Below are 25,865 nucleotides of genomic sequence, written 5' to 3'. Positions count from 1 at the left end.
CAGCCCACACAGCTCTCACAGCTCACACAGGTCTCAGAGCCCACACAGCTCTCACAGCCCACACAGCTCTCACAGGCCTCACAGCCCTCACAGCCCACACAGCCCTCACAGCCCTCACAGCCCACACAGCTCTCTCAGCCCACACAGCTCTCACAGCCCACACAGCTCTCACAGCCTGCACAGCTCTCACAGCTCTCACAGCCCACACAGCTCTCACAGCCCACAGAGCTCTGACAGCTCACACAGCCCTCACAGCTCTCACAGCTCACACAGCCCTCACAGCTCACATCCCACACATCTCTCACAGCTCTCACAGCCCATACAGCTCTCACAGCCCACACAGCTCTCACAGCCCACACAGCTCTCACAGCCCACACAGCTCTCACAGCCTACACAGCTCTCATAGGCCTCACAGCCCTCACTGCCCTCACAGCCCTCATAGCACACACAGCTCTCGTAGCCCACACAGCTCTCACAGTCCACACAGCCCACACAGCTCACACAGCTCTCACAGCTCTCACAGCCCACACTGCTCACACTCTCACAGCCCACACAGCTCTCACGATTCAAAAGGGGGTGGTGATGGACAGAGTATCTGAATTCAGCAGAACACTCCTACCCAGTCAAAAGATCAGGGCTTGATCCATCACCGTTTTTTAGCTCACTGCACCATCCCAGTTCAGAACCTGGCTACATGCAAATTAGTCTGACCCTGGCCCAGTGCATCATGGGAACAGGGCAGACCAAACTACCAAGCCAATTCTTTACTGGAAAGGAAAAAAGCTTCCGGGGACCGGTTTCTGGCATTACAGCCGTCTTCGGCCCGGCTTGCTTGAATCCTGATGGTGCAGTGAGCAAGGGACTCACATCTGAGCACACCGTTCCACACTTGGGTGGCCAAAACGATTCAAAAGGGGGTGGTGATGGACAGAGTATCTGAATTAAGCAGAACACTCCTACCCAGTCAAAAGATCAGGGCTTGATCCATCACCGTTCTTTAGCTCACTGCACCATCCCAGTTCAGAACCTGGCTACATGCAAATTAGTCTGACCCTGGCCCAGTGCATCATGGGAACAGGGCAGACCAAACTACCAAGCCAATTCTTTACTGGAAAGGAAACAAGCTTCCGGGGACCGGTTTCTGGCATTACAGCCGTCTTCGGCCCGGCTTGCTTGAATCCTGATGGTGCAGTGAGCAAGGGACTCACATCTGAGCATACCCTTCCACACTTGTGGTGGCCAAAACGATTCAAAAGGGGGTGGTGATGGACAGAGTATCTGAATTAAGCAGAACACTCCTACCTAGTCAAAAGATCAGGGCTTGATCCATCACCGTTCTTTAGCTCACTGCACCATCCCAGTTCAGAACCTGGCTACATGCAAGTTAGTCTGACCCTGGCCCAGTGCATCATGGGAACAGGGCTGACCAAACTACCAAGCCAATTCTTTACTGGAAAGGAAACAAGCTTCCGGGGACCGGTTTCTGGCATTACAGCCGTCTTCGGCCCGGCTTGCTTGAATCCTGATGGTGCAGTGAGCAAGGGACTCACATCTGAGCATACCCTTCCACACTTGTGGTGGCCAAAACGATTCAAAAGGGGGTGGTGATGGACAGAGTATCTGAATTAAGCAGAACACTCCTACCCAGTCAAAAGATCAGGGCTTGATCCATCACCGTTTTTTAGCTCACTGCACCATCCCAGTTCAGAACCTGGCTACATGCAAATTAGTCTGACCCTGGCCCAGTGCATCATGGGAACAGGGCAGACCAAACTACCAAGCCAATTCTTTACTGGAAAGGAAACAAGCTTCCGGGGACCGGTTTCTGGCACTTGCTCACTGCACCATCAGGATTCAAGCAAGCCGGGCCGAAGACGGCTGCAATGCCAGAAACCGGTACAATTAGTGGGCAGAAGGCAACAAATACGGCACAATCAGGGAGAAGAAGGCAAGAAATACGGCACAATCAGGGGGCAGAAGGCAAGAAATATGGCACAATCAGGGTGCAGAAGGCAAGAAATATGGCACAATCAGGGTGCAGAAGGCAAGAAATACAGCACAATCAGGGGGGCGGAAGCCAAGGTATATGGCACAATCAGGGGGGCAGAAGCAAGAAATAAGGCAAAATCAGGGGGGCATAAGGCAAGAAATACGGCACAATCAGAGAGCATCTTGCTCCGGTCCAAAAATCGGATCCCTAGGGCTGCTCAGGTGGTCCCACAAGGATATTAACATATTTAAACGTTATCCGCTAATAGAATTAGCTTTTTAAAAACCTTGCAAATTCACTGAAAAAAACATAGGTTTCAGGCCTTATTTAGTTAGGAATTAGCATTTAAAAAACCTTTGAAATTCACTGAAAAAACCATAGGTTTCAGGCCTTATATAGTTAGGTATTAGCATTTAAAAAACCTTGCAAATTCACTGAAAAAAACCATAGGTTTCAGGCCTTACATAGTTAGGAATTAGCATTTAAAAAACCTTTGGAATTCACTGAAAAAACCATAGGTTTCAGTCCTTATATAGTTAGGAATTAGCATTAAAAAAACCTTGCAAATTCACTGAAAAAAATATAGGTTTCAGGTCATATATAGTTAGGAATTAGCATTTAAAAAACCATTGAAATTGCTCCTATATAGTTAGTTGTACTAACTATATTTTGCGCACCCGCAATCCACTGCTGATGATGTCACATATTACATCATTCATGACATGGTCCGTGACATCACTGATTACATCACTGATGACATCTCAAACGACATCACTGATGACATCTCAAACGACATCACTGATGACATCACTGATGACATCATCCAGTGACTGTGTGTTTCTGTAAAGTTTAAATATGTTTACATATTGAAGATTGAGTGGATGTATAAGTGTCTGGATGAAAGATTTAGTAGGTACATGACTGAATGTATGAGTGGGTGATTAACTGTGTCTTACTGAATGCATGGGTTAGTGACTAAACTGTCTGAATGTGTGCATCAGTATGTCTGTTGTTGTGTAAGCAACTGCATGTGTTGATCAGTAGCTATATGAGTGGCTATATGTGTTATTGATTGTTTGCCCAAGTATTTGTATGGGAGACTGAGTGTGTGTGTGTAGGTAGCTGGCATATATAAATGACTATACATAAGAGCCACTGATTGTGCGAGTGGCTGTATGGATCATTGTGTACTTGTATCAGTAATTGTATAACAAAGTAAGTATGTGTTAGTATATGTTTGAATAAGTAAGGTGTTGTGTGTATAACTGTATAGTTAAGGAAATGAAAGTGTGATTGATTCTTTGCATGACTGACTAGATGTGTGAGTAACTCCATGGATGAGTGGCAGAGTGTGAGTGTCTGTATAGGTGTTTGAGTGCAGATGATAGTGTTGTATTGATGAGTGACTGTATGTAAGAGTGATTCTATGGGTAAATGATTGGATGTGTGTATAGACCTAGCAATCAGTGTGTGCATATGTAGTAACTGGTATTGGTGTGTCAATGGTTTCAAGAATGGTAGTCTGTGTTTAACACTGGGTGTATCAAAGGTTATATAAGAGTGTGAAGCAGTGTATCGTATTATCACATGAATGGTATCATCAGTGATGTGATCAGTGATGTCAATTGAGATGTCATCAGGGATGTCATTTGAGATGTCATCAGTGATGTCATCAGTGATGTCACTGACCATGTCATGAATGATGTAAAATGTGACATCAGCAGCAGAGGATTGCGGGCGACCCGGCTGAAACGCGTCATGTTGTGTGAAGGCTAATAAAACGCACGTAAATTTGAAAACCTGTGTGTGGTCCGTTCCTGTTGAAGGAGTTCGCTTTTTCTAAGGATTGGTATATATATATATTCAAGAAACATATTGATGCAATATAAATGTTGTATGCGATACAAAGTATTTCTTCCATGTTTATTACGAAGTTTGCACAGGTGACTTCAGTTAATCACTTGCTATCACTTTAAAAGGTGTACCTAATGAAGTAAACGCTGTCATGTGATCAAGGCTCCGCTGAGCCGAAACGTCGGTGACTCTTTCTGCCGAATAAAACTTTATACACCTCGAGGTCCGTGTCCGGAGTCTGCTTGCTGTGTTGCACGAGCGCGCGAGTTTGGAGACAAACGGTGTACAGGAGATTTAGCCAGTGGGATTCGTCCTGGCTTTACACGGGACCCCCCTTGAAAATTGGTCGACGCTTGGAATCGAATTCTTTCTCTGAACGGTGTTCAGGGAAGTCACAAGCTCCGGTAGGAGTACGGCGTCTGACCCCCGGCTTCCGGTAATTGACCGGTACACAGAGCGAAGGATTTGGGCGTCCTGGACTGTCTGCGGCTCGGGCTCGAGTCTAACAAGAAAATTTCAGTCTGGTAAGGTGAGGGCGCTCAATCAAGAAAGCTCACGACCGAGTGTTACAGCTGGGAAAGGGGAGAGGACAAGTCCGGAACCTTGGTTTGTCTGCGGGTAATTTTGGAAAGCAGCGAGCCTCAAGGGTTCCGGTTTAACATCAAAGGACATTGCAGAAAGATGTCGGGTGACAGCGTAAGGGCGCGGGAAACATTAGCTGCAACGATGTTTTCCGACGACACCCCTATCCCTGACAACATACAAGGGAAAAAGAATACAGAAGCTAGTGGCAGCAGTAATACAACGAAAATTAAGGAATTATTTAAACTATTAGAAAAAAAGTCATTTCAGGAGCAAGCTAAGTGGTGGGAGTCCAAGTCACTACAACGCTACAGTGAGGTAAACCGTATCCCACGGGGCTTGAGAATATTAACAGCCCCTACTTATGAAAACCCAAATGCCGAGTTGATGAAGGAGTGGGCAGAAATAAACCTAGAGGCATCACGACGCCAAGTGCAGGTGCTTATTAAATATGCAGATATTGACAGAGCCATACTCCTCACGGAAATAGACGCTTTAAATGAAGAAATTGATGGCCTGGGGGAAGAGGATGAAAAAAACAGACTTTTAAAAATTATGCAAGAACGTTTGAAGAAAGAGGAGGCAAAGATCGTGGCAAGGAAGGCATACAAGTTCCAAAGGGACAGGAACGACTATGAGTTGGGCCAGATCTTTACTTTTGCACGAAAATTCGACACTCTTCGCAGGGGTGATGCCAAACAGCAACAACAACCGAACAAAAGGAACCCCCCAGGCCACCTTAATCCCGCAAGGAAAGGAATTGGTGAAACAAGCGACTCGTCCAATGCCACAGTGAGTTCGGATCCAGATTCTGATTGGGAAGCAGACCGCCGCAGACAGGCGGAAGCGGCAAAGCAACCGAAACTTACACCTGGCCAGGAGATGATTTTTTTAGGCCAGGACAGGCGGAATACCCTGAGATCCTACACAAAAAACAGTCAAGAAAATGTAGGGCAAACTACAGGCGCCGCCAGAGGTCGCGGATGGCAAAAAAGAGGAACACAGAAGAAAAGAGGTGGGGGATCCGGACGGACCAATGCCCCACAACAGGAATAAAACCAGCCTCTAATCGCACAATTGTTAACCTTACTCATTTGAAACTCAGTGAAAAGGAGGAAAATATACTGAAACTTGGCTTGTCATATGCACCCCCCTGCGACTTTGATTATGCAAATACCAGATGTAACGTCTATAAGGCAGTCAGAAAATTGAAGTTGCGAAAATTCTATGCCTTAAAAAATAAAGATGGAGTGACTTCAAATGTGGAAATTCAGCAACCTGAGGCATCACAAGGAACACGCATCATAAGTGAACTTTGGGAAACAGAAGGAATGGGTTATGAAGCAGCCCACAGCCCCAATATAACTAACAAAGGGATGGATGAAAGTGGGAATAGAATATCAACAACGACAGATTTTAGGGCACCCTCTACCTTCTATCCCATCCTTCTACGAGACAATATTGATATTTTCCAAGAAAATGTGGTTACAGATCTGAAAAAGTTGCAGGTAAAAATTGGGAGCAGGAAATGCAGATATTCAGCCCAGCAACAGCAATACAAAGCATTGACAGAGAAACTAAACAAAGAAAAAAATGTTGTAATTAGGAGCAGTGACAAAGGGGGCAATGTGGTCCTTATGACCAAAGTCAACTATGATAAAGAGGCCTACAACCAACTTAATGATGGTGATTGTTATGAAAAAATCAACAACCGTGAACTCCTGACCATCAAGGAAGAGTATCATCGAAGACTATGTAAGTGGCGATCAGCCAAACTCATTACTGACAATGAATTTGATTATCTAAAGATTGAGCACCCTGTAACACCGATATTGTATTTTTTACCTAAAATACATAAAGACCCCATCCACCCACCAGGAAGGCCAATAATATCAGCGAGGGGGAGCCTTCTTGAACATACCTCAATCTATATAGATCACTTCATACAAGGTTATGTTCAAAAATTGGGGTCTTACATACGTGACACAGGGGACTTTCTTGTTAAGATCAAGGATGTACAGATTCAGGAAGGGGATTGGCTGATTGCCCTTGATGTAATGGCGTTGTATACTAGTATAATGCATAGTGATGGTCTTGAGGCAGTACGGTATTACTTAACAAGAAGGGAACCAGGCAATGAGAAACACAGCAAAATGCTGTTAGACATGTTGGAGTTCTGTTTGTCGAACAACGTGTTTCTGTTCAACTCTCAGTTGTACCGCCAAAAACAGGGGGTGGCAATGGGGGCCAGTTTCTCTCCAAGCTACGCATGTTTGCACATGGGGGCTTGGGAGGAACTGGTCCTAGGGCTTGGTTTCCGGCACATCATTAGGAACAACTTAGTGGCATGGTTCCGCTTCATTGACGACTTGTTCGTCATTTGGAGAGGGAGCCAGGAAGAGGCTCTCAAATTCATTGAGGATATTAATGACAATCCCCTAAATCTTAGATTCACTGCAACACTCAGTCAAGAAGCAATTACTTTTTTAGATGCTGAGCTCTACGTCAATGGGTGTCATTTGGAATCCAGGGTACACAGAAAAAAGACTGCGGGCAACAGCATTTTACATGCTGCTAGCGCGCACCCAATTCACCTCATCTCTAGTATTCCATATGGGGAAATGCTGCGGTTAAGACGCATATGCAGCAACCCAGTGGAACTAGAACAGGCACAAGAGGAAAGCAGGGAGAGATTCCTGGAAAGAGGATACTCCGCAAAAGTGATAGACAGGGCTATACAGAAATCCATACTAATGGGGAGAGAGGAGCTCCTAATTAGAAAAGCGGATAGAGAGCTGTCTAGTCAGGCCAAAACTAAGTCAACCACAGTTGAGCCTGAATGCTTCAGATTAATAACAGGATTCACTAAACAACATCAACAAATCAAGAAAATAGTGAATAAACATTGGCCCATTGTGCTGAGGGATAATGTCATAGGTGAGAGCTTACCAAAGACAATCTCTTTAACTTACAGCAAAGCCCCCTCTTTAAGGGACCATATAGTTCAAACCAACCCAGATCCCTTTACGAAAACGGAGTGGTGGCAAAGAAATAAGGGGTTCTATAACTGTAAAATCTGTAAAGCGTGTACCCATGGTGAAAACACAAAAACCTATAGGGATGGATTCACAGGAAAGGAACATGTGATAAATCAAGTGTTAACGTGCAAGACAGAATACGCTGTATATGTTTTGCGCTGTCCCTGTGGCCTGCAGTATGTGGGCAGCACCAGGAATGCTGTCCATAAACGCATCTTGCAACATTTGCGAGCAATTACGAATATGGACAGCACGTATCCTGTTGCGCGCCATTTTAAGGACCACCACCAAAGCAACAATAGTGGTTTAAAATACTGGGTGATTGACTCTGTCATCAATACAAAAAGAGGCGGAGACAGGGAGACCAGGCTTAGAAAACTTGAAACCAAATACATCCTCCTGCTTAATACCAAGGTGCCTCAGGGGTTAAATGTGACTGAAGATCTCCACACATGCTTGCTCTAGATAACTGAGGATATTAGGACTGTGGGCTCTCCTCCACGTGGATGTTGTCCAGGGCCTCACCCGGCTGGGAGAGAACCGGGACGGATCCCGTGGGGGCTGCGAGCGGTCACAGTCCTCAAGAATTATCATTGAAGAAATTATTGCTGCTATTTGAATATAATGTTAGTCCATTTATTATTATTTTTCACTGTGCACGGTTTTTTTGCAACCAGGTTAAGAACCATTGAAGTTTAATGAAATTGTAGGTTCTCACCCATTAGGTTGTTTGTCTATTTGTAATTTTTGATTGGTTTGGGTTTCGGGTTTCGGGCTTCTTGTTTGCCTGCCTTTTTTATTTTTAACTCTTTCTAGCACTAAAAAAACTCCTTTTCGAAAAAAACATGGGAAACTAGTTGCATTCACACAGGATATATATATGGAATTGTTTGACTTTTTGTAAATAATAACTTACCCGTAATGTATTGGAAGCCCTGTTAAACCAGCTTACAAGGAATATAGTAGGGGTAAAAATGTAATCCCTTCTCTCTTTTTGAGTGATTGTATTATACCTAATCATATACTGTATATAAATGAACTGGATCAGGAACTTGGTTTTTTGTAGTATGCGTATTTGCACTATGCTATATTTGCACGTATTGATGCACTTTATAAAGCACAGTTTGCACTTTAAAACAAAGCACTTAGCACTTTATAGTAATTGAACTATTTCACCGAGGTACCTGAAGCCGGTAGAGAAACTGAAGATCATGTCTGTAAATATACATTTGTAATGATTAGGGGGTCATCATTGGTGTATATATTTACTTGTAAATAGGACTTTTTAGACGGGGGTGATCAGTCAAGATGTGTATTTTACAATAATAACGCTCTTTTCTTTTTCATGTCTTCTCTCATAGTCATTCAATTTAATGTAATCCAGATTTTATCCTGTTAATATGAGATGGTTTTTAATGTATTTTACATTTATTCAAGAAACATATTGATGCAATATAAATGTTGTATGCGATACAAAGTATTTCTTCCATGTTTATTACGAAGTTTGCACAGGTGACTTCAGTTAATCACTTGCTATCACTTTAAAAGGTGTACCTAATGAAGTAAACGCTGTCATGTGATCAAGGCTCCGCTGAGCCGAAACGTCGGTGACTCTTTCTGCCGAATAAAACTTTATACACCTCGAGGTCCGTGTCCGGAGTCTGCTTGCTGTGTTGCACGAGCGCGCGAGTTTGGAGACAAACGGTGTACAGGATATATATATATATATATATATATATATATATATATATATATATATCCTACTGGCGATATCCAGTAGGTATATATAGTTAGGATTGTTTTCCATAGGGAAATCGCAACATTCTATTGGGAATAACTTTGGCGCCTGTTGAGGAATCTTCCTGAAATGTTCCTTAACTTTGCCTCGCGGCGCTCCGCTCCTTCCCTAAAAGTTGGGGGGGGGATTCGTCAAGCGGGGGCCGAGATAAAAGGGGGGTCCCAAAACGTGTTTTCCCCAATGTTAATTTCCATAGGGCGGTTGGACTCACTTTTAGCCCAAACGGCTGAATGGTTTTCCTCCAAACTTGGCAAAATTGTAGGGACTGGTAGCCCGATGTGCCTTTGCTATGTCTCAAGATATGTGCTCCAGTGGTTTTTACGAAAATTAACTTAGAAAAAATATATATTGGGCTACATTGGGCTATATATATGTTAGAGCCCAAATGTAGCCCAATGTTGCCCAATGTAGCCCAATGTAGCCCAAAGATGGCCACCAGAGACAAAAAAAAAACAAATGTAGCCCAAATATCAGCCAGATGTAGCCCAACTATAGCCCAATGACAGAATGTCCCAGAGTGTTCTAAAGAACAACTAGAGCGCTAACAGTCTTACTTATGGCAAAAGTATGGCACACCTGAAGTCTTCTTGATTGGAATAAAGTGTTAACACTTAAAACATTTAATTTGCAAAGGAACAAAATGAGGGGGTTCATTTTGCCATAGAAATTATGATTAGTGCTGTAGAAAGAAAAATTAGGGCACATTTTGAGTGACTTCTCAAATCCTCTTATATTTCATTAAAAAAAATCTGATATGCAGTCTCCCAAGATGGCCACCAGAGACAAAAGAGCCCAAATGTAGCCCAAATATCAGACAGATGTAGCCCAACTATAGCCCAATGACAGAATGTCCCAGAGTGTTCTAAAGAACAACTAGAACGCTAACAGTCTTACTTATGACAAAAGTATGGCACACCTGAAGTCATCTTGATTGGAATAAAGTGGTAACACTTAATACATTTAATTTGAAAAGGAACAAAATGAGGGGTTTCATTTTGCCATAGAAATTATATATATATATATATATATTCACTGAAAAAACCATAGGTTACACACCAGTTATAGTTAGGAATTAGCATTTAAAAAACCTTTGAAATTCACTGAAAAAACCATAGGTTTCACACCAGTTATAGTTAGCTGGAAATTTTACTCGCATAAAACCATTGAAATTCCCACGTTATAGTTAGTTGGACTCACTATAACTTGCACGTCTGCAATGCACTGCTGATGACGTCACATATTACATCACTCATGCATATATTTAAATATTTAAACATTACTCGCTAATATATGTATTCACTAAGATACACTTAATAAGCCAGTTAACCAATCAATTTTTTTTTTAAAAACACTGAAAAAACCATAGGTTTCAGGCCTTATATAGTTAGGAATTAGCATTTAAAAAACCTTTGAAATTCACTGAAAAAACCATAGGTTTCAGGCCTTATATAGTTAGGAATTAGCATTTAAAAAACCTTTGAAATTCACTGAAAAAACTATAGGTTTCAGGCCTTATATAGTTAGGAATCAGCATTTAAAAAACCTTTGAAATTCACTGAAAAAACCATAGGTTTCAGGAGTTATATAGTTAGGAATTAGTTTTTAAAAAAACTTTGAAATTCACTCAAAAAACTATAAGTTTTAGTGGTGTTATTAGCTGGACATTTTACTCATACAAAACCAATGAAATTGCTCCTATATAGTTAGTTGTACTAACTATATTTCGCGCACCCGCAATTCACTGCTGATGATGTCACATATTAGATCATTCATGACATGGTCAGTGACATCACTGATGACATCTCAAATGACATCACTGATGACATCACTGATGACATAATCCACGTGACAATCACATACACCTTTTCATACACTAATACAATTTTTCATCACTGTTTGTAAAATACAGAGTATCATATTTAAATCCATTGTCACAGCAATACAAGTATCTAAAAATCCACTCAGTGATTCATAGATGTATACACACATCTAATCACTTACCTATGGATTCACTCATACATGCTGTCAATGAACAATAGAACACTATCAAAAATACTTATACATCTCGGTATCAGCCAAACATCTTAGATCTAACAACCTGCGCCTGTTGATAGTGCCCAGATTTAAGCTCTCTCGGACTGGCGGCAGATCTTTTACCATCACTGCCGCCAAGCTCTGGAACAGCCTCCCTCTTGACCTCAGGTTCTGCGAAGCTGAGCCTGTTTTTCGCCGTAAACTCAAGACTTGGCTGTTCACTAAGCAGTAGGACCTGGCTGGGTGGGTCAGAACCCTATATGAGATCTGTCTCTGTTTTCTTGCCCTGGGGACAATTCAGTAATCTTAGCGCCGGGACACTTCCTTCGGAGGTAGCTGTGCGCTCTACAAGCTTCAAAATAAATAAATAAATATAAATCTATATCGACATTAAACAACAGCACGCATCCTATTCACATATGAAGTCATCCTACTCACTTATGCAAACAATGGATCATACTTACATATTTACTTAGCAAAACACTTATACAAACACCACTTCTTCTATTCATTTAGATAGTAAATCATACTTAGTGAATTATAAAATCATTATTACAAGTATACAATCATCCATACAGTCACTCACACAATCATTGTGTCTTATGTATACTTATTTATGTGAAAAGCAAACGCCCAGGAGCTTGGGAAAGAACACGTCCTCGCTCTGCCCTCCGGCCTTTTCATGCAACCTGTTTGCTTTTGTCGTGTAGTGGTTCAAGGTGCCTACACGTTTCAGGGTCAACAGCCCCTTCTTCTTGGGCAGTATAAAATTCACAACAGATTCCTGTTTGCATTTTCATTCAAGTGGTTTTATTCCCATCTCCGCCCTACAGGGGCGTGTCTCAATTGCATTGTCCCTTGGTGCATTGTGGGAGATGGGGTCCTGCAAAACAGATAAAATTTCCTTTTAGTAAGTTCTGTCATCAATTTCCAATTATACAAATGTTCATTACTCTGAGTGAGTCACGATAGAAAGCAGCCAGGCTGTCGTTCGCATGTTTGAGCGTGGTGCTGTGAAATGTCCAGATTTGTATCTGACTACAGCCTCAGATAGCTGACAGCTGGCGTTTTTTCCAGGTATCGATGGTTCCTTTCCCCACGGCCGGGGTGGCCGTGTATAAATGTGAAAAGCAAACGCCCAGGAGCTTGGGAAAGAACACGACCTCGCTCTGCCCTCCGGCCTTTTCATGCAACCTGTTTGCTTTTGTCGTGTTGTGGTTCAAGGTGCCTACGCGTTTCAGGGTCAACAGCCCCTTCTTCTTAAAGGAAATTTTATCTGTTTTGCAGGACCCCATCTCCCACAATGCACCAAGGGACAATGCAATTGAGACACGCCCCTGTAGGGCGGAGATGGGAATAAAACCACTTGAATGAAAATGCAAACAGGAATCTGTTGTGAATTTTATACTGCCCAAGAAGAAGGGGCTGTTGACCCTGAAACGCGTAGGCACCTTGAACCACTACACGACAAAAGCAAACAGGTTGCATGAAAAGGCCGGAGGGCAGAGCGAGGTCGTGTTCTTTCCCAAGCTCCTGGGCGTTTGCTTTTCACGTATATTTATTTATATACAACAACTGACACATACACTGCCTTTTATTTTTTTAGTTTGTTGGACCTGTACCTTTGAGAAATATATTTGCTCATCACCACACCCATAAAGAGATTCCCTCACCCAAACTGTTAGAACATGTAGTTTTAACTTCATATATCTACTGAATCAACTATTCACACATCTTTGGACAGTCACCCACCCCCCACCGAACCACACACACTTTCACACTCCCATACAAATACTCAGTTAACTAATCAATAACTAATATAGACTTTCAAATAGCTAGTAACCAACTGTAGAATCAGTTTACACAACAACTGACAAAGTGATACAGATATTCACACAGTTTAGTCACTATCCACTATATTTAGTGAGACATTATAAATTGGTCAAGTATACAGTCAATTACACTGCTACTAAATCCTCCATCCAAATATTTATTTATATATATCCACTCATTCTTCAATGTAAATTGCTATATATATAATGCATATTTAAATAACGAAGCAAACCACATTCACTGGATGATGTCATCAGTGATGTCATTTGAGATGTCATAAGTGATGTCACTGACCATGTCATGAATGATCTAATATGTGACATAATCAGCAGTGGATTGCGGGTGCGCGAAATATAGTTAGTACAACTAACTATATAGGAGCAATTTCATTGGTTTTGGTTTTGTATGAGTAAAATGCTAACTATAACACCACTAAAACTTATAGTTTGAGTGAATATATATATATATATATACATATATATATATATATATATATATATATTCACTGAAAAAAACATAGGTTTCAGGGGCGTTATAGTTAGTTGGACGTTTCACTCATACAAAACCCTTGAAATTCCCCTGTTATAGTTAGTTCAGCTAACTATAACTTGCGCGCCCGCAATGCACTGCTGATGAAGTCACATATTACATCCCTCATGACATGGTCAGTGACATCACTCATGAATTCACTGATGACATCTCAAATTGCATCACTGATGACATCATCCAGTGAATGTGTGTTTTTCTGAAAATTAAATATGTTTTATATGTGTATATCTCAAGGTTGATGGAAGAATAAATGGGTATGTAAGTGTCTAAATGAATGATTTTTTTAATTGATTGTATAACTGACTAAGTTTATCTTAGTGAATACATGGTTTAGCGATGTCAAAGTGAGATGTCCCCTTGACAACCCTCAACTTAAACCTGTTGACAAACAGATTTTAAAGCGCAATTGGCGCAAACTGAAGTTAGAGGAGTTTGTCAGGATTTTGGAGGCGCAACCACTAGGCAAACTGCAGAATGCAGAACAGGGATATGAACAGTTCTGCAAGTGGGTCCTTACTGCCCTCGACTCTCTTATACCTTTGCGTTGGGCAAAATGTCATATTAAAACTCGGAGCCCTTGGTATAATGAGACTCTTGCCGAGCTCAAGAGAACCTGCCGGCAAGCTGAGAGGGCTTGGAGAAAATCTTTTGATCCCACGCTAAAATCACTGTACTTTGCTCAGCTTAAGATCTACCACAGAGCTATATGTCAAACCCGGGCCGCATATTATGCAGCTGAGTTTTCCAATAGCCCTAACCCCTCTAAGTTAATCTTTAAGGTACTTAAGGACTTGATGGGGAAACGGGCCACCTCGCAAGTAATATGCACGGACTCGCACTGCGAAAATCTGGCATCCTTTTTCGTAGAGAAGGTGCAGAAAATCTACCGTGGTTTTATTCCATCTGCTCCCGGGGATACTCCGAATGACGTGAAGGTCTCGGTGTCCGAAACCTTGTCCACCCTGCCGGCTATGTCCAACGGGGTATTTGACATTCTGAGCCTTAAAATTAAATCTGGCTCCCCCCTAGACCCACTGAAGCCGGAGTTCTTCGCCCGTCTCCCGCCTCTCTGTCGGGAGCCCATTTTGGATTTGATTAATCTCTCCCTCAGTGAGGGCATGGTTCCGCCATCCTGGAAGCAAGCTGTGGTCAGCCCTATTTTGAAGAAAACCAACTCTGACCCCTTGCTCCCGGAGAACTATCGGCCCATCTCCCTCTTACCTTGGACCGCCAAGGTCACTGAGGCGCACGTGAATTCCATCTTGTCTGCACACCTCTCTCGTAATAACATTCTTGACGAGAGCCAAAATGGTTTTCGCGCTCAACACAGCACTGAAACTGCTTTGCTCTTTATGATCGAGCATTTGCGGTTGGTGCTGGACGCGGGGCAGACTGCGGCGCTCCTATTGTTAGACCTGAGCGCCGCGTTTGACACGGTGTCTCACGACATCCTGTTGCGGCGATTGGAGGAAGTGGGTATTGTGGGGAAGGCTCTTCAGTGGTTCCGCTCCTTCCTCTCGGACCGGTCTTTCAAGGTAGCCATTCCACCTGGCCAGTCCTTGCTCCATCCCCTGGAACTGGGAGTCCCTCAGGGCTCTGCCCTTAGCCCCACTTTATTCAACTTGTATGTGAAGCCGCTGGCTGCTGTCGTCAGGCAATTTGGCCTCACCATGACATCGTATGGCGATGACACGCAGCTGGCGGTGACACTTAGTGGGGACCCTGAGGTGACTGCGCTCAGATTCCGGGCAGGACTTATAGCTGTGGCTAGTTGGATGCGTAATAACTGCCTACAGCTTAATGCCAAGAAGACCGAGGTCCTGATTGTAGGGAAGCAGGCGGACCTCTGGGGAGATCAGTGGTGGCCTCCCGAACTAGGGGTGATCCCCCTCCCAGCGGCCGAAGTGAAAAATCTGGGGGTCTGGCTGGAGTCTAATCTATCTTTTACCAGCCACACGAAGAAGACAGCAGCTACCTGTTATGGTATTCTGCGAGGACTGAGACCAGTCCTCAAATTCTTCGACCCTCCCACTCGGCAACTGGTGGTGCAGGCCTCCATCCTTTCCCGGATTGACTACGGGAGCGCTTTGCTTCTAGGAGTCAACCAGGCGGAAGCCACTAGGCTTCAGAGGGTGCAGAATGCGGCTGCACGGGCTATTGTTGGCCTCCCAAGACGTTGCTCGGTTTCGACCGTTCTGACCTCTCTTCATTGGCTTCCGGTCAGACAGAGAATCAAATTCAAGGCTCTCTGTCTGACATTTAAGATTCTGAAGCCTTCCTCTCCCCCCGCCTTGGTGGGCCTCATCTCGGCGTATGTCCCCTCGCGGTCCCTCAGATCTGAATCACTCCATTTGGTGAGTAAGCCTAGGTTCAGGCTGAGCAGGATGGGAGGTCGTTCCTTCCGTGTTCTGGCGGCTGATCTGTGGAACTCCCTTCCTGTGCACATTCGCGCCCTTAATAGTCTGACTCTTTTTAGACGGGCCATTAAAACTCACTTGTTCTCCCTGTGATCTGAAATTCTCCTCTTTTCAGCTCGGATCTGTTGTGTTGTGTACATGATCTGGCGCCAGGACGCCCCTTTGCTGGGGCAGCTGTTGCGCCTAATAAATGTTATTAACATAACATAACATAACATAACATAATGTTTAAATATACAAATATCTGTATCAGTCTCTCACTTTGTGTGTAAGTGGCTGCATGGGTTGGTGAGTAGCTACATGAGTGTCTATATAGGTTATTTGCTTTTTTTTGAGTATCAGAATGAGTGTCTAAGTGTCTGTATGGTTTGGTGGGGGTATTACATAGTGCATAGATGCATGAATGAGTGACTCACTGCTTGTATGTGTTGAAGACAGCATGTGTGCAGGACTGTATGGGTGGATGAGTGTGTGTATGGGTGTGTTAGTGAATGAATGACTGTGTCAATAGTGTCTTTATGAGTAACTACATATCTTGTAAATTAGTATATGTGAGTATTGGTGTATATAAGTGAGTATATGTGAGAGATTGGGAGAGTTTCTGTATAAATTAGTATGTGTTTCTATAAGTGATTGCTTAAGAGAGTAAGTATGTGTAAGTTTCTGTAGCAGTAAGTGTGGTGGTATGTGTATAACTGTATATGCAATTTAATGGATGTTTGATACTTTGTTTGCATGTGTGACTATGTTTGTGAGTAACTCTATGGATGAGTGTCATTGTGTAACAGGATGTATAGGTGTATGAGTACATATGATGAGTGAGTACATGTATGAGTGACTGTATAGGACTGTTGGTGAATTAGTGGATGTGTGTGTAGATCTTGGATTTACTAAATAAGTGTGTTGTGAGTGGTATTGGTATGTCCATTATTTTGAGAATGTTAGTTTCTATTTTTGAGTGTGTGTATCAAAGGTTATATTAGGGTGAGAGGAGGTCTGCCACTCTGTCACAAGGAAGATGTCATCAGTGATGTCATTTGAGAGGTCATCAGTGATGTCATGAATGATGTCACTGACCATGTCATGAGTGATGTAATATGTGATGTCATCAGCAGAGCATTGCGGGCGCGCGAGTTATAATTAGCTGAACTAACTATAATGGGGGAATTTCAGTGGTTTTGTACGAGTGAAATGTCCAACTAATTATAAGGCCCCTGAAACCTATGGTTTTTTCAGTGAATTTTTAAGGTTTTTTAAATGCTAATTCCTAACTATTACGTGCCTGAAATCTATGTTTTTTCAGTTAATTTCTAAGGTTTTTTAAATGCTAGTTTCTAACTATGCCTACAGAGGTAGGACATGTGAAGAAAGAAAAAAAACACACAGAAAGAAGAAAAAGAAATGCAGAAAGAAGCACTCAAAGACGAAGAAAAGTGCAGGAAGACGGAAGACGTGTAGAAAGAATAAACAGAGGAGCAGAAAGAGGCCTTGTTGCAAAATCTTCCTGTACCCTCAACTTTTTCAGATGGGTACTGGTGGTAACAGACTCTGACCAACCAGTCCTAGAGCCAGTGCTATGCTAAAAGACACTTAGAGTACATTTTAAACACCTACATACACTAGGGAACACTATGCGTTGGGGTACCCCTGTGATTACCATGGCCGCCTCTGTAAGACGCTAGTACATAATAGGGCGGGGGATTAAAACTACCTCTTAAAACGCGCCACAGATCCTGTTCGCACACTGGTGAAGGGAGGAGGGGCTGAGCAGACGTGTGCAAACACGCCCTGTGGCTGTTTTAATTTGGTGGATAAAGTCCCCTTGAATCCTGAGTGTCCCTTGGGTCCAACTAGCCCACCAGATACCAACACTAAGCGCCATTGCAGAGGGCTATAAAAAGGGGCACGTCCTCGACCACCTCTCTTCAACGCAGCGCAGTGGCGCTTACTGGAAGCACCTGTTGGGCTAGTTGGCCCCCACGGGCCCTCAGGATTGAAGGGGAATTATTTCCCCAACTTAAAACGTGCCATAGGGCGTGTTTGCACATGTCCCCTCGGGCCCCGCCCCTCCCTTCACCACTGTTTAAAAGCTCCCTGTGGCCTTTTTAATTTGGGAGATTAAGTCCCCTTGAATCCGAAGGGTCCCTAGGCTCCAACTAGCCCTCTAGGTACCTCCAGTAAGCTCCATAGAGCTGTGTTGAAGAGATGTGTAAAAAGGGGCATGGCCTGGACCACCTCTCTGTAACGCAGCGCAGTGGCACTTACTTGAAGCACCCGGTGGGCTAGTTAGCCCCCAGGGGCTCTCAGGATTGAAGGGGAATTATTTCCCCAACTTAAAACGCACCACAGGGCGTGTTTGCACACGTCACCTCAGGCCCCATCCTCTCCTTCCCTTCACCACTTCGCCGCGAGGTTTGCCATATTTGACCCATTCTGTTGTCTCTCCCTTCTTTCTTTGTATTGTTTTGCTTAATATTGGGCCTAAAGCTTCTACGAGCCTACCATGAATATCAGTCAACATAAGAGGCGGGACATTACTCTCGATATACGGAGATAAAATATCTGAAAAGATTGAATAGATATTCATCATTGCTTTTTTGTCTTCCAAGATGAATGGCCATTTAACTGCACGATCATTGATTGATATGATTTGATCATCTGAGGGGTCATAATTCGTTTTTTCAAAGTCTACTATAGAAAAAAGTTCTATAGAGGCCCTCAAACTCAAGGGTAAATGATCACTCTCTGTTCTAGAGATTATTTTAAAGTCACGCAAGAAACACCAACAGCTTAGTGACACCATCATATAGTCTATATAACTTTGTGAGATGCTTCTACGAAACGTATGGGGTTTTGGTCTGTCTGATGGAAGACGCCTAATGCATGATCTAAGACTATGTGTCAGAGTTAAGCCTAGGAACTGAGTCACAGCTGCTGTGCACTTCACCTCCTTTTCACTAGCCAGAGATGGTATGTTATACGCTTGGTCTTGGGACTCCATCAAATCACCAAAGCCAAGCACTGGCTCATAATTGCAATTGAAGTCACCAGCTATAAATATACTTGGGCCATGGCCTAATGTTTCAAGGACTCTGTCCAACTGATCAATGACTAGTGATGGGCCGTTTGTTGGAGATGGTCTATTGTATACATTAAAGAGATATGTAACTTTATCATCTTTAGCCTTTAATTTTAAGCCCAGTATATCTGGAGATGTAATATCTAGAGAGGTGATCACAATTTGCAAAGACACGCTGACCCATATAGCCAATCCTCCAGATGATCTACCTTTTACTGAAGGAGTCGCCCCCACCCAGTAAGTTTTATAGCCTACCCTTTGGGGGCATTCTAACATCCAGGTCTCTTGTAAAAGTATAATGTCGTACATTCCTACAAATGCATGCCATGTAGGATCCGGCAGATTTCTGTTTAACCCTGCGATATTCCAGGAAATAATATTTAAATCTTGGCAAATTACTGTGCTCTCTGAGGCAGGGAGAATCGATTCTTGTTGTTTCCGTACTTGGATGTAACTTTGATTTTGTGTCTGGAACAAGTGCAGAATGAAGGGAAATGGTATCAGCCGTTTGTATGTTCACGCAATTGTCCACCCCTCTAGTACAACTATTTGTATCCGTGTCAATTCTTTCCTTACTTACTGCCCTCTGAACTTGGGATGAAAGAGGCTCATGGTCTCTTAAAGACTTATCACTCCTAGATGACTGTCAATCAACCCCCTCCAACCCCATTAGAGAAGAAAAACGATTAGAAGTGAGGATGTTAAACACTGGGGGCGGATACATCCGAGAGCTTAGGTTCCCACGTCTCCAAGGGTTATCAATTAGAGCTTTCGGGTAAAAATAGCTTCGGTCTCTAGTCAAAATACCTCCCTCGTAACCATCAGAGAACCAGTCACGGATGTGATTTATCACCCTACGATCTCTAAAATGTATAACTATTATATCTCCTGGAATATCCTTCGGTCTTCTCCCTATCCAACCTAACCTTCTAACATTTAGAATTTCTCCATCTAGATGTGCGGGCAAAGGTCTGTTTGTACTTAGCCATTGCATGGCTTTGTTCTTAAGGATCTGGTATTTTTCGAATTTCCCTGATGGCAGCTCGGGTACTCCAGTTAATACAATAACGAGGGGTTCTGCCTCCGGTGGAAGATCAATATGATTTGCAGGTCCCATAACCTGTTTGTTCTTATTAGGACTCCTCTGCATATTAACCTGATTCCCCTGAACTTTCTCGTTTAGATGCCTACTTTCTGGTAGATCTCTAGGATTAATGGGCTCCAAAACTATGTTCTGAGGCTGTATACCTGTGGGATTATCATGAGCTGTTTGATGCGACTTACTACTACTGGATTCATTATCAGTTACTGTGGGCACTATCCTAGTCTCAGGAATAATCATGGGAGGTCTCTTGGGTAACAGTTCTTTAAGTAGATTGGAGTTAGCTATTCCAATGTCAGTGATGGCCTCTAATTGTACATTTATTCGCTTGACCCTCTCAACTATAGGTAAAAGCATAGATTTAATCAGATGCTCAATGTTATTCATTGATATTTGCTGAGAGTGTATAGACGAAGAACCCTGGTTGTCCTCGCTTGCATATGGACTTTTGAGTTTTTTCGGACTCGTGACAGCCCTTTGGGTTTTTGCGCGGTTTCCCCTATGCTTCGCGCCACCCCTCTTTCTTTTTGAACAGGAAGTGCCTACCACTGGTGGTTTAATACTAGTAATCTTCACAGGAATAGAATTACTAGGAACGGCAAGTAGTGACTCTTCATAGACTGGTGTCAGAAATAGTCAGATCCCGATGAGTCGCTATTCGAGCTGAAAGGTCTTGAAGCTGCGGGGGAATACCTATATCATTTGCTTGTTCGTTACTAGTACTGGTTAATGTAGGTGTTCTAGCTGACTGAATAGCCCCCAAGGATGATCGTTTGCTCTGCCATTCTGAAGAAATTCGTCTCTCTGTTAGTACTATTTCTTTTTCTAAGACAGAAGTAGCCCTTGTAATAAAAGCATCTAGAGTCCCTCTAACAGAGCCTCCCACTGACGATTTCCGTCCAAGGCTCAAAATGTTGTTCATATTTTATACTGTAAATTTAGCACAATGGACAAATGGTGAAAATGAAAGGACTTTCAGTTCCTACGTGTTATCTTACTTCGGTAACCGTGCGATCGAAGTGGGTGGCCCAGCCCAGCCATGGACAGCCACGGACGGCCACAGACGGTCCCGCCCTTGTCACGGGCTTCTCCCGGCGCTGCCGGCGCGCGTCCCGCGTTGCGGGAGACTGATTACGGTTTTGAGCACACCTGTGGGGGGCGTGACCTGGCGTTGGTGTGCCTCACTGGCCCAGATGGATTGTGGGCGTTGTGGTTCGCCCCTCGTCACAGTGTCTTTGTCTTCCAGCTGCAAGCGTTTCCAGCGGAGCGGGAAACGGGAGAGGTGATGCAGGGAACCCTGAACAAAAACAAAAGGGCGTGGAGTCCTCTTCGATGTGACCCGTAGCAAGTTCACCAAAGGTAACAGAGTGCTGGAAGCTCCCGCGATGCCGGAGACTGAGTCCGGTTTTGAGCACACCTGTGGGGGGCGTGACCTGGCGTTGGTGTGCCTCACTTGCCCAGATGGATTGTGGGCGTTTTGGTTCGCCCCTCATCACGGTGTCTTTGTCCCCCAGCTGCGAGCGTTTCCCGCGGAGCGGGAAATGCGAGAGGTGATGCAGGGAACCCTGAACAAAAACCAAAAGGGCGTGGAGTCCTCCTCGATGTGGCCCGTAGCAAGTTCACCAAAGGAAACAGAGTGCTGGAAGCTTCTTCGGTTCTACTGAGGCACAAGATGGTTGCCAACACTTCCTGCTTTGGAGTGTTGACAGCCGATTAGCATTCAGCTCGTGATCTGGATGGTGCGTGGATCCTATGCGCCCATAGATATCGAAACTTTTTTAATTTTAATTTTTTCAGCAACTAGTGAACGGATTTACACCATTTAACAAAAAGGGAAGTAAAATAAAATGAGATTTATTTTAAAAAAATGCAACATTAAGCAATAAAATATTAAAGAAGATATAAAAAGTTCGAAATTAATAAGAATATGATTTGGTCAAAATAATATGTTCCATAGAAAAACACTGTTATTGTAAAAGATGTTTTTTAAAACTGAATTTTGCAAAAGATATCCTGGAAAATGATGTTATGACATAGAACCCTTCTATCATCCTCTTATTTGCTGCTCAGGTGCTAGGGAAAGGGGAGAAAGTGGAAACTACAGAAAGTAAACAACCCTAGTTATTTTCTGTTGCATGTGTGATCCATGGGATCAGGTGACGAGACACGCCAGGGGCTCAAAGCAGGAAGGCAGGCATAGCAATTGTACCCCAGGCTAACCATAATTTGGTGTCAATAGGTCCTCATTTGCAACTCAGACTGTGCAATGTATCTCATAAAGGTTACGCTAGCCAACATTTATTTTCTGTTTCACCCTGTTCTTTTAATTCTCATTGTAGCAGATCCTACTTCATTTCGAGTTAGAAATTTGTTACGGAAAAATGATCTCTTATGCCACTTTTACAGTTAAGTTCCGGGGATGCCGTTACCATTTTGAAGGAGGGCCCAGATCACACGTTGGTAATTGATAAGGTTGAAGACGCTCATGCCGGGACATATACTTTTGAAGCTGGAGGCCACAAGAGTGAAGCTTCTGTTCTTGTGGAAGGTAAGTCCACACAGTAAAACCAAAAACGCAAGGACAGTATCCCACGAGACCTGTATTTCTTCTATTATCCCCTAATTAAAAATTTGATGCAAGGTGGTGATGGCAACTATAGGCACGATTCGTTTGTTTGCATGTAGCATGAGACCAGGACTCTTGCCTGTCTTTCTTTACTCTTACATCTCTCTTTATTTTGCTATATATTATCGTCTGATCAAGGGACCCTTCCTTCACTGCATTTTGCATGTGGGACCTCAACAGACAGGGTTTCTCGAATTCAAATCTAATGGGCATAATATGACACATGGATCTATTCTTCTGTTGCACACTAACTGTGGCGATATTTTGATTAACAATATTTTTTTGCTCTGACCATTGACTTTGCATACCTTCTTGTAGATATTTTCCTATTGATCGCCCTTACTCATTTTGTATGGTCCTGATGGAGGTTGCTTGGATTAAATGAATTTCCCCACCGAAATGTGTGTCGAATCTTTTTAGGAGAGAGCCCAGCTCACAACACAATAACGGCTGAAATTGAACGTCTCTTCTCGTTGGATTTTTCCTTGTGTATGTGTGGAGTGGCTGGGCCATGGTATGGGTGGATGGTATGATAGATGGCATTGTTTGCTGAATGTATGAGTGAGTGGATTGCAGAACAAGGGACTAAAATACCTTTTGTATGTATAAATGTTTGTTACAATGCACTCAACCAAAATTGTCTATGGGGAAATATGTCATGAAATTTGGAAAAAATGTTACTGTGCACATGTGATTAATGTGTTTATTAACGGAAATAAGTAGCTGAAAAACAAACAACAAATGCAAAATTTCAAGATATAAGTATGCATATCTTGTAAAGTGTTTCTGGGTCAGAACATAAAGCACTTTAAGGCATAATAGAAGCAATACAGGTCATGTGGGATACTGTCCTTGCATTTTTGGTTTTGCTTTTCCTCCTCATCTCAGACCTTCAATTACATTAGTAGGGGGACCTTTCTCATCTCTGCGAAGTCTCCACAGTAACCATTGTAACAGTTACGAGCCTATACCATGGTGAAACACACAAGGATTATCAACATGGCCTACTGCACGTAGTTATGTGGATGTTGGGCAATGTTTCAAGGCTCAGGCGCATAGAGAGCTGTACCATAGGGAAACACTGAATGACTGAAAACTTGCTCCACTTGCTCCATGGTACTGGAGAAGTTGGCGAAATGTGCCTCCATAATCTTTTCCTACACAGTGAAAACCACAACCTAGTCTGCAGCAGTGAGAATCGCAATGCCTACAGGCCATGTAAGGAACTATACATAAACCATTTAATATCACACTTCAAGTAGAGTTAGACGGCATTTCATGTATCACAAAAACCTCTTCCCTTGCCTCACTACTTTAATTGTACTACAATTTTAGTAAAGCAAAGAATACTTTTTAGCATAAGGGAAATGTGCCTATTAATGTGTACCCAATGTGATAATGACATTTACATCGAAGGACCCCTGATTATACCTCATAACACAGATCCAACACTTATCCAAATAATTTGAAGAACAATAAATTGATCCTTAGCACATCCTTCACATTGACTGTGATCATGGAATTTTACAATTGATCATGTAACGCTTATTGTGTCAACAGACCCTCCACAGGTTGAGCAGCATATCCTGGATGGGTTATTCAAAAAGCCAATAGTGGTCCGGGCAGGCCAGAATGCCATGGTGAAAGTGCCCTTTGTGGGCAGGAGACCAATTAAGTCCATTTGGTATCAAGATGATGTGGAGTTGACAGATGACGGACGAATTCACATCAACCACGCACCTAACTTCAGCTGCCTCTCCATCACCAGAGCAAGTCGAAAGGACAGTGGCAACATCAAACTGAGGTTGAAGAATGAGAGTGGGACAATGGAGGCCAACATGCAGCTAGTAGTGATAGGTAAAACATGATAGCTTTTGTAATCTACAGAGACTGCACCTTAGGATCATTTTACCACAATGTGCTTGCTATTGCCGGTGATATTGTTCAATATTTTGGGTCGCCGCATTGACATTGCTATAGGATAATTTACTTTGATTAGCCATACTAAAGTCAACCAGGGCAGATAGCATTTCTGTGCGTAGGCAAAATTTTATAACTTTTGAATACTGCCATTCTGCTGAAAATGCACCAGCATCACCAAATTATTCCATACAACATATTGTTTTTTTCTTACATTTAGCTGGTTAATATGTAATTTCATCTAAAATAATGTTTTTTGTCGGTAGCTTGACATTTCTGCTCAGATTCGAGAATTCTGTCCACTGAAACTTTTAAATAAAAAACCTGCTTTTATTGTAGAAATCTGATCTGTTTTACTAAAAAATGTGGGTAAACTGATTTTCCACTTTTCAAAATGGAAAATCACCTTGAAACTCAAGACTAGATGGCACAACGCTTCACATATATGCCTACAAAAGGTACTGAAAAACGTAAAATCATTGCATATACCATTTACATACATTGGGGCAGATTATGATCTCACTTCTGACTTCCTAATTACATTCCGGCTGGCTTCCGATGGGCTCAAGGAGACTGTCGGCCGGCTGGCCTGTAATCCATATGGACAGCATTTTACGCTGTTCGGGTTACGATGCACGGTTTCCGGCAGGCTTTCCATGCTGAACTTTCCGACATGGAAAGCTTGTCGGAAAGCGTGTTTGGGGCCCCTAGCAGGGCCCCCCTTTGTTTGAGGCCTCTGGTTGGGGGCCAAGGGAAATATGAGTATGCGACCGCACCATGTACAGTTACATCGTAATTAGACAGTCAGGACCCCCAACCGGAGGTTGGTCGGTCCCGTTTCTTCGATGGTGCGTCCGCCCGACATCGTAATAAGCCCCATAGTATTACGTATAGCATTTATATATGTCATTTTGCGCCATATCAATGGTTTTTCACTGTGAATTAACGCACTGCCATAAACAAAATTTCAGATCAACATCGCACAATACTGTACACTGGTGCATCACACCTTCACTCCTACTGAAATAGGAAACTGTACTACG

General features: G+C 43.0%; 1 protein-coding gene across 1 annotated transcript in view; it reads left to right on the top strand.

The window, feature by feature from the left end:
* IGFN1 (immunoglobulin like and fibronectin type III domain containing 1) overlaps nucleotides 1-25,865 on the top strand; it is a 392,344-nt gene that overhangs the window by 230,291 nt on the left and 136,188 nt on the right. Inside the window, exons 13-14 of the mRNA XM_078644199.1 lie at nucleotides 22,683-22,824; nucleotides 24,463-24,759. Coding sequence (XP_078500325.1) covers nucleotides 22,683-22,824; nucleotides 24,463-24,759 — 439 coding nt within the window. The remainder of the gene's footprint in view (nucleotides 1-22,682; nucleotides 22,825-24,462; nucleotides 24,760-25,865) is intronic.

The sequence above is a fragment of the Lissotriton helveticus genome, chromosome 5_1, assembly GCF_964261635.1.
Source record: "Lissotriton helveticus chromosome 5_1, aLisHel1.1, whole genome shotgun sequence".
Lineage (NCBI taxonomy): Eukaryota > Metazoa > Chordata > Amphibia > Caudata > Salamandridae > Lissotriton > Lissotriton helveticus.
The sequence above is the reverse complement of the archived record's forward strand: the minus strand, read 5'-3'. Positions and strand labels throughout refer to the sequence as shown.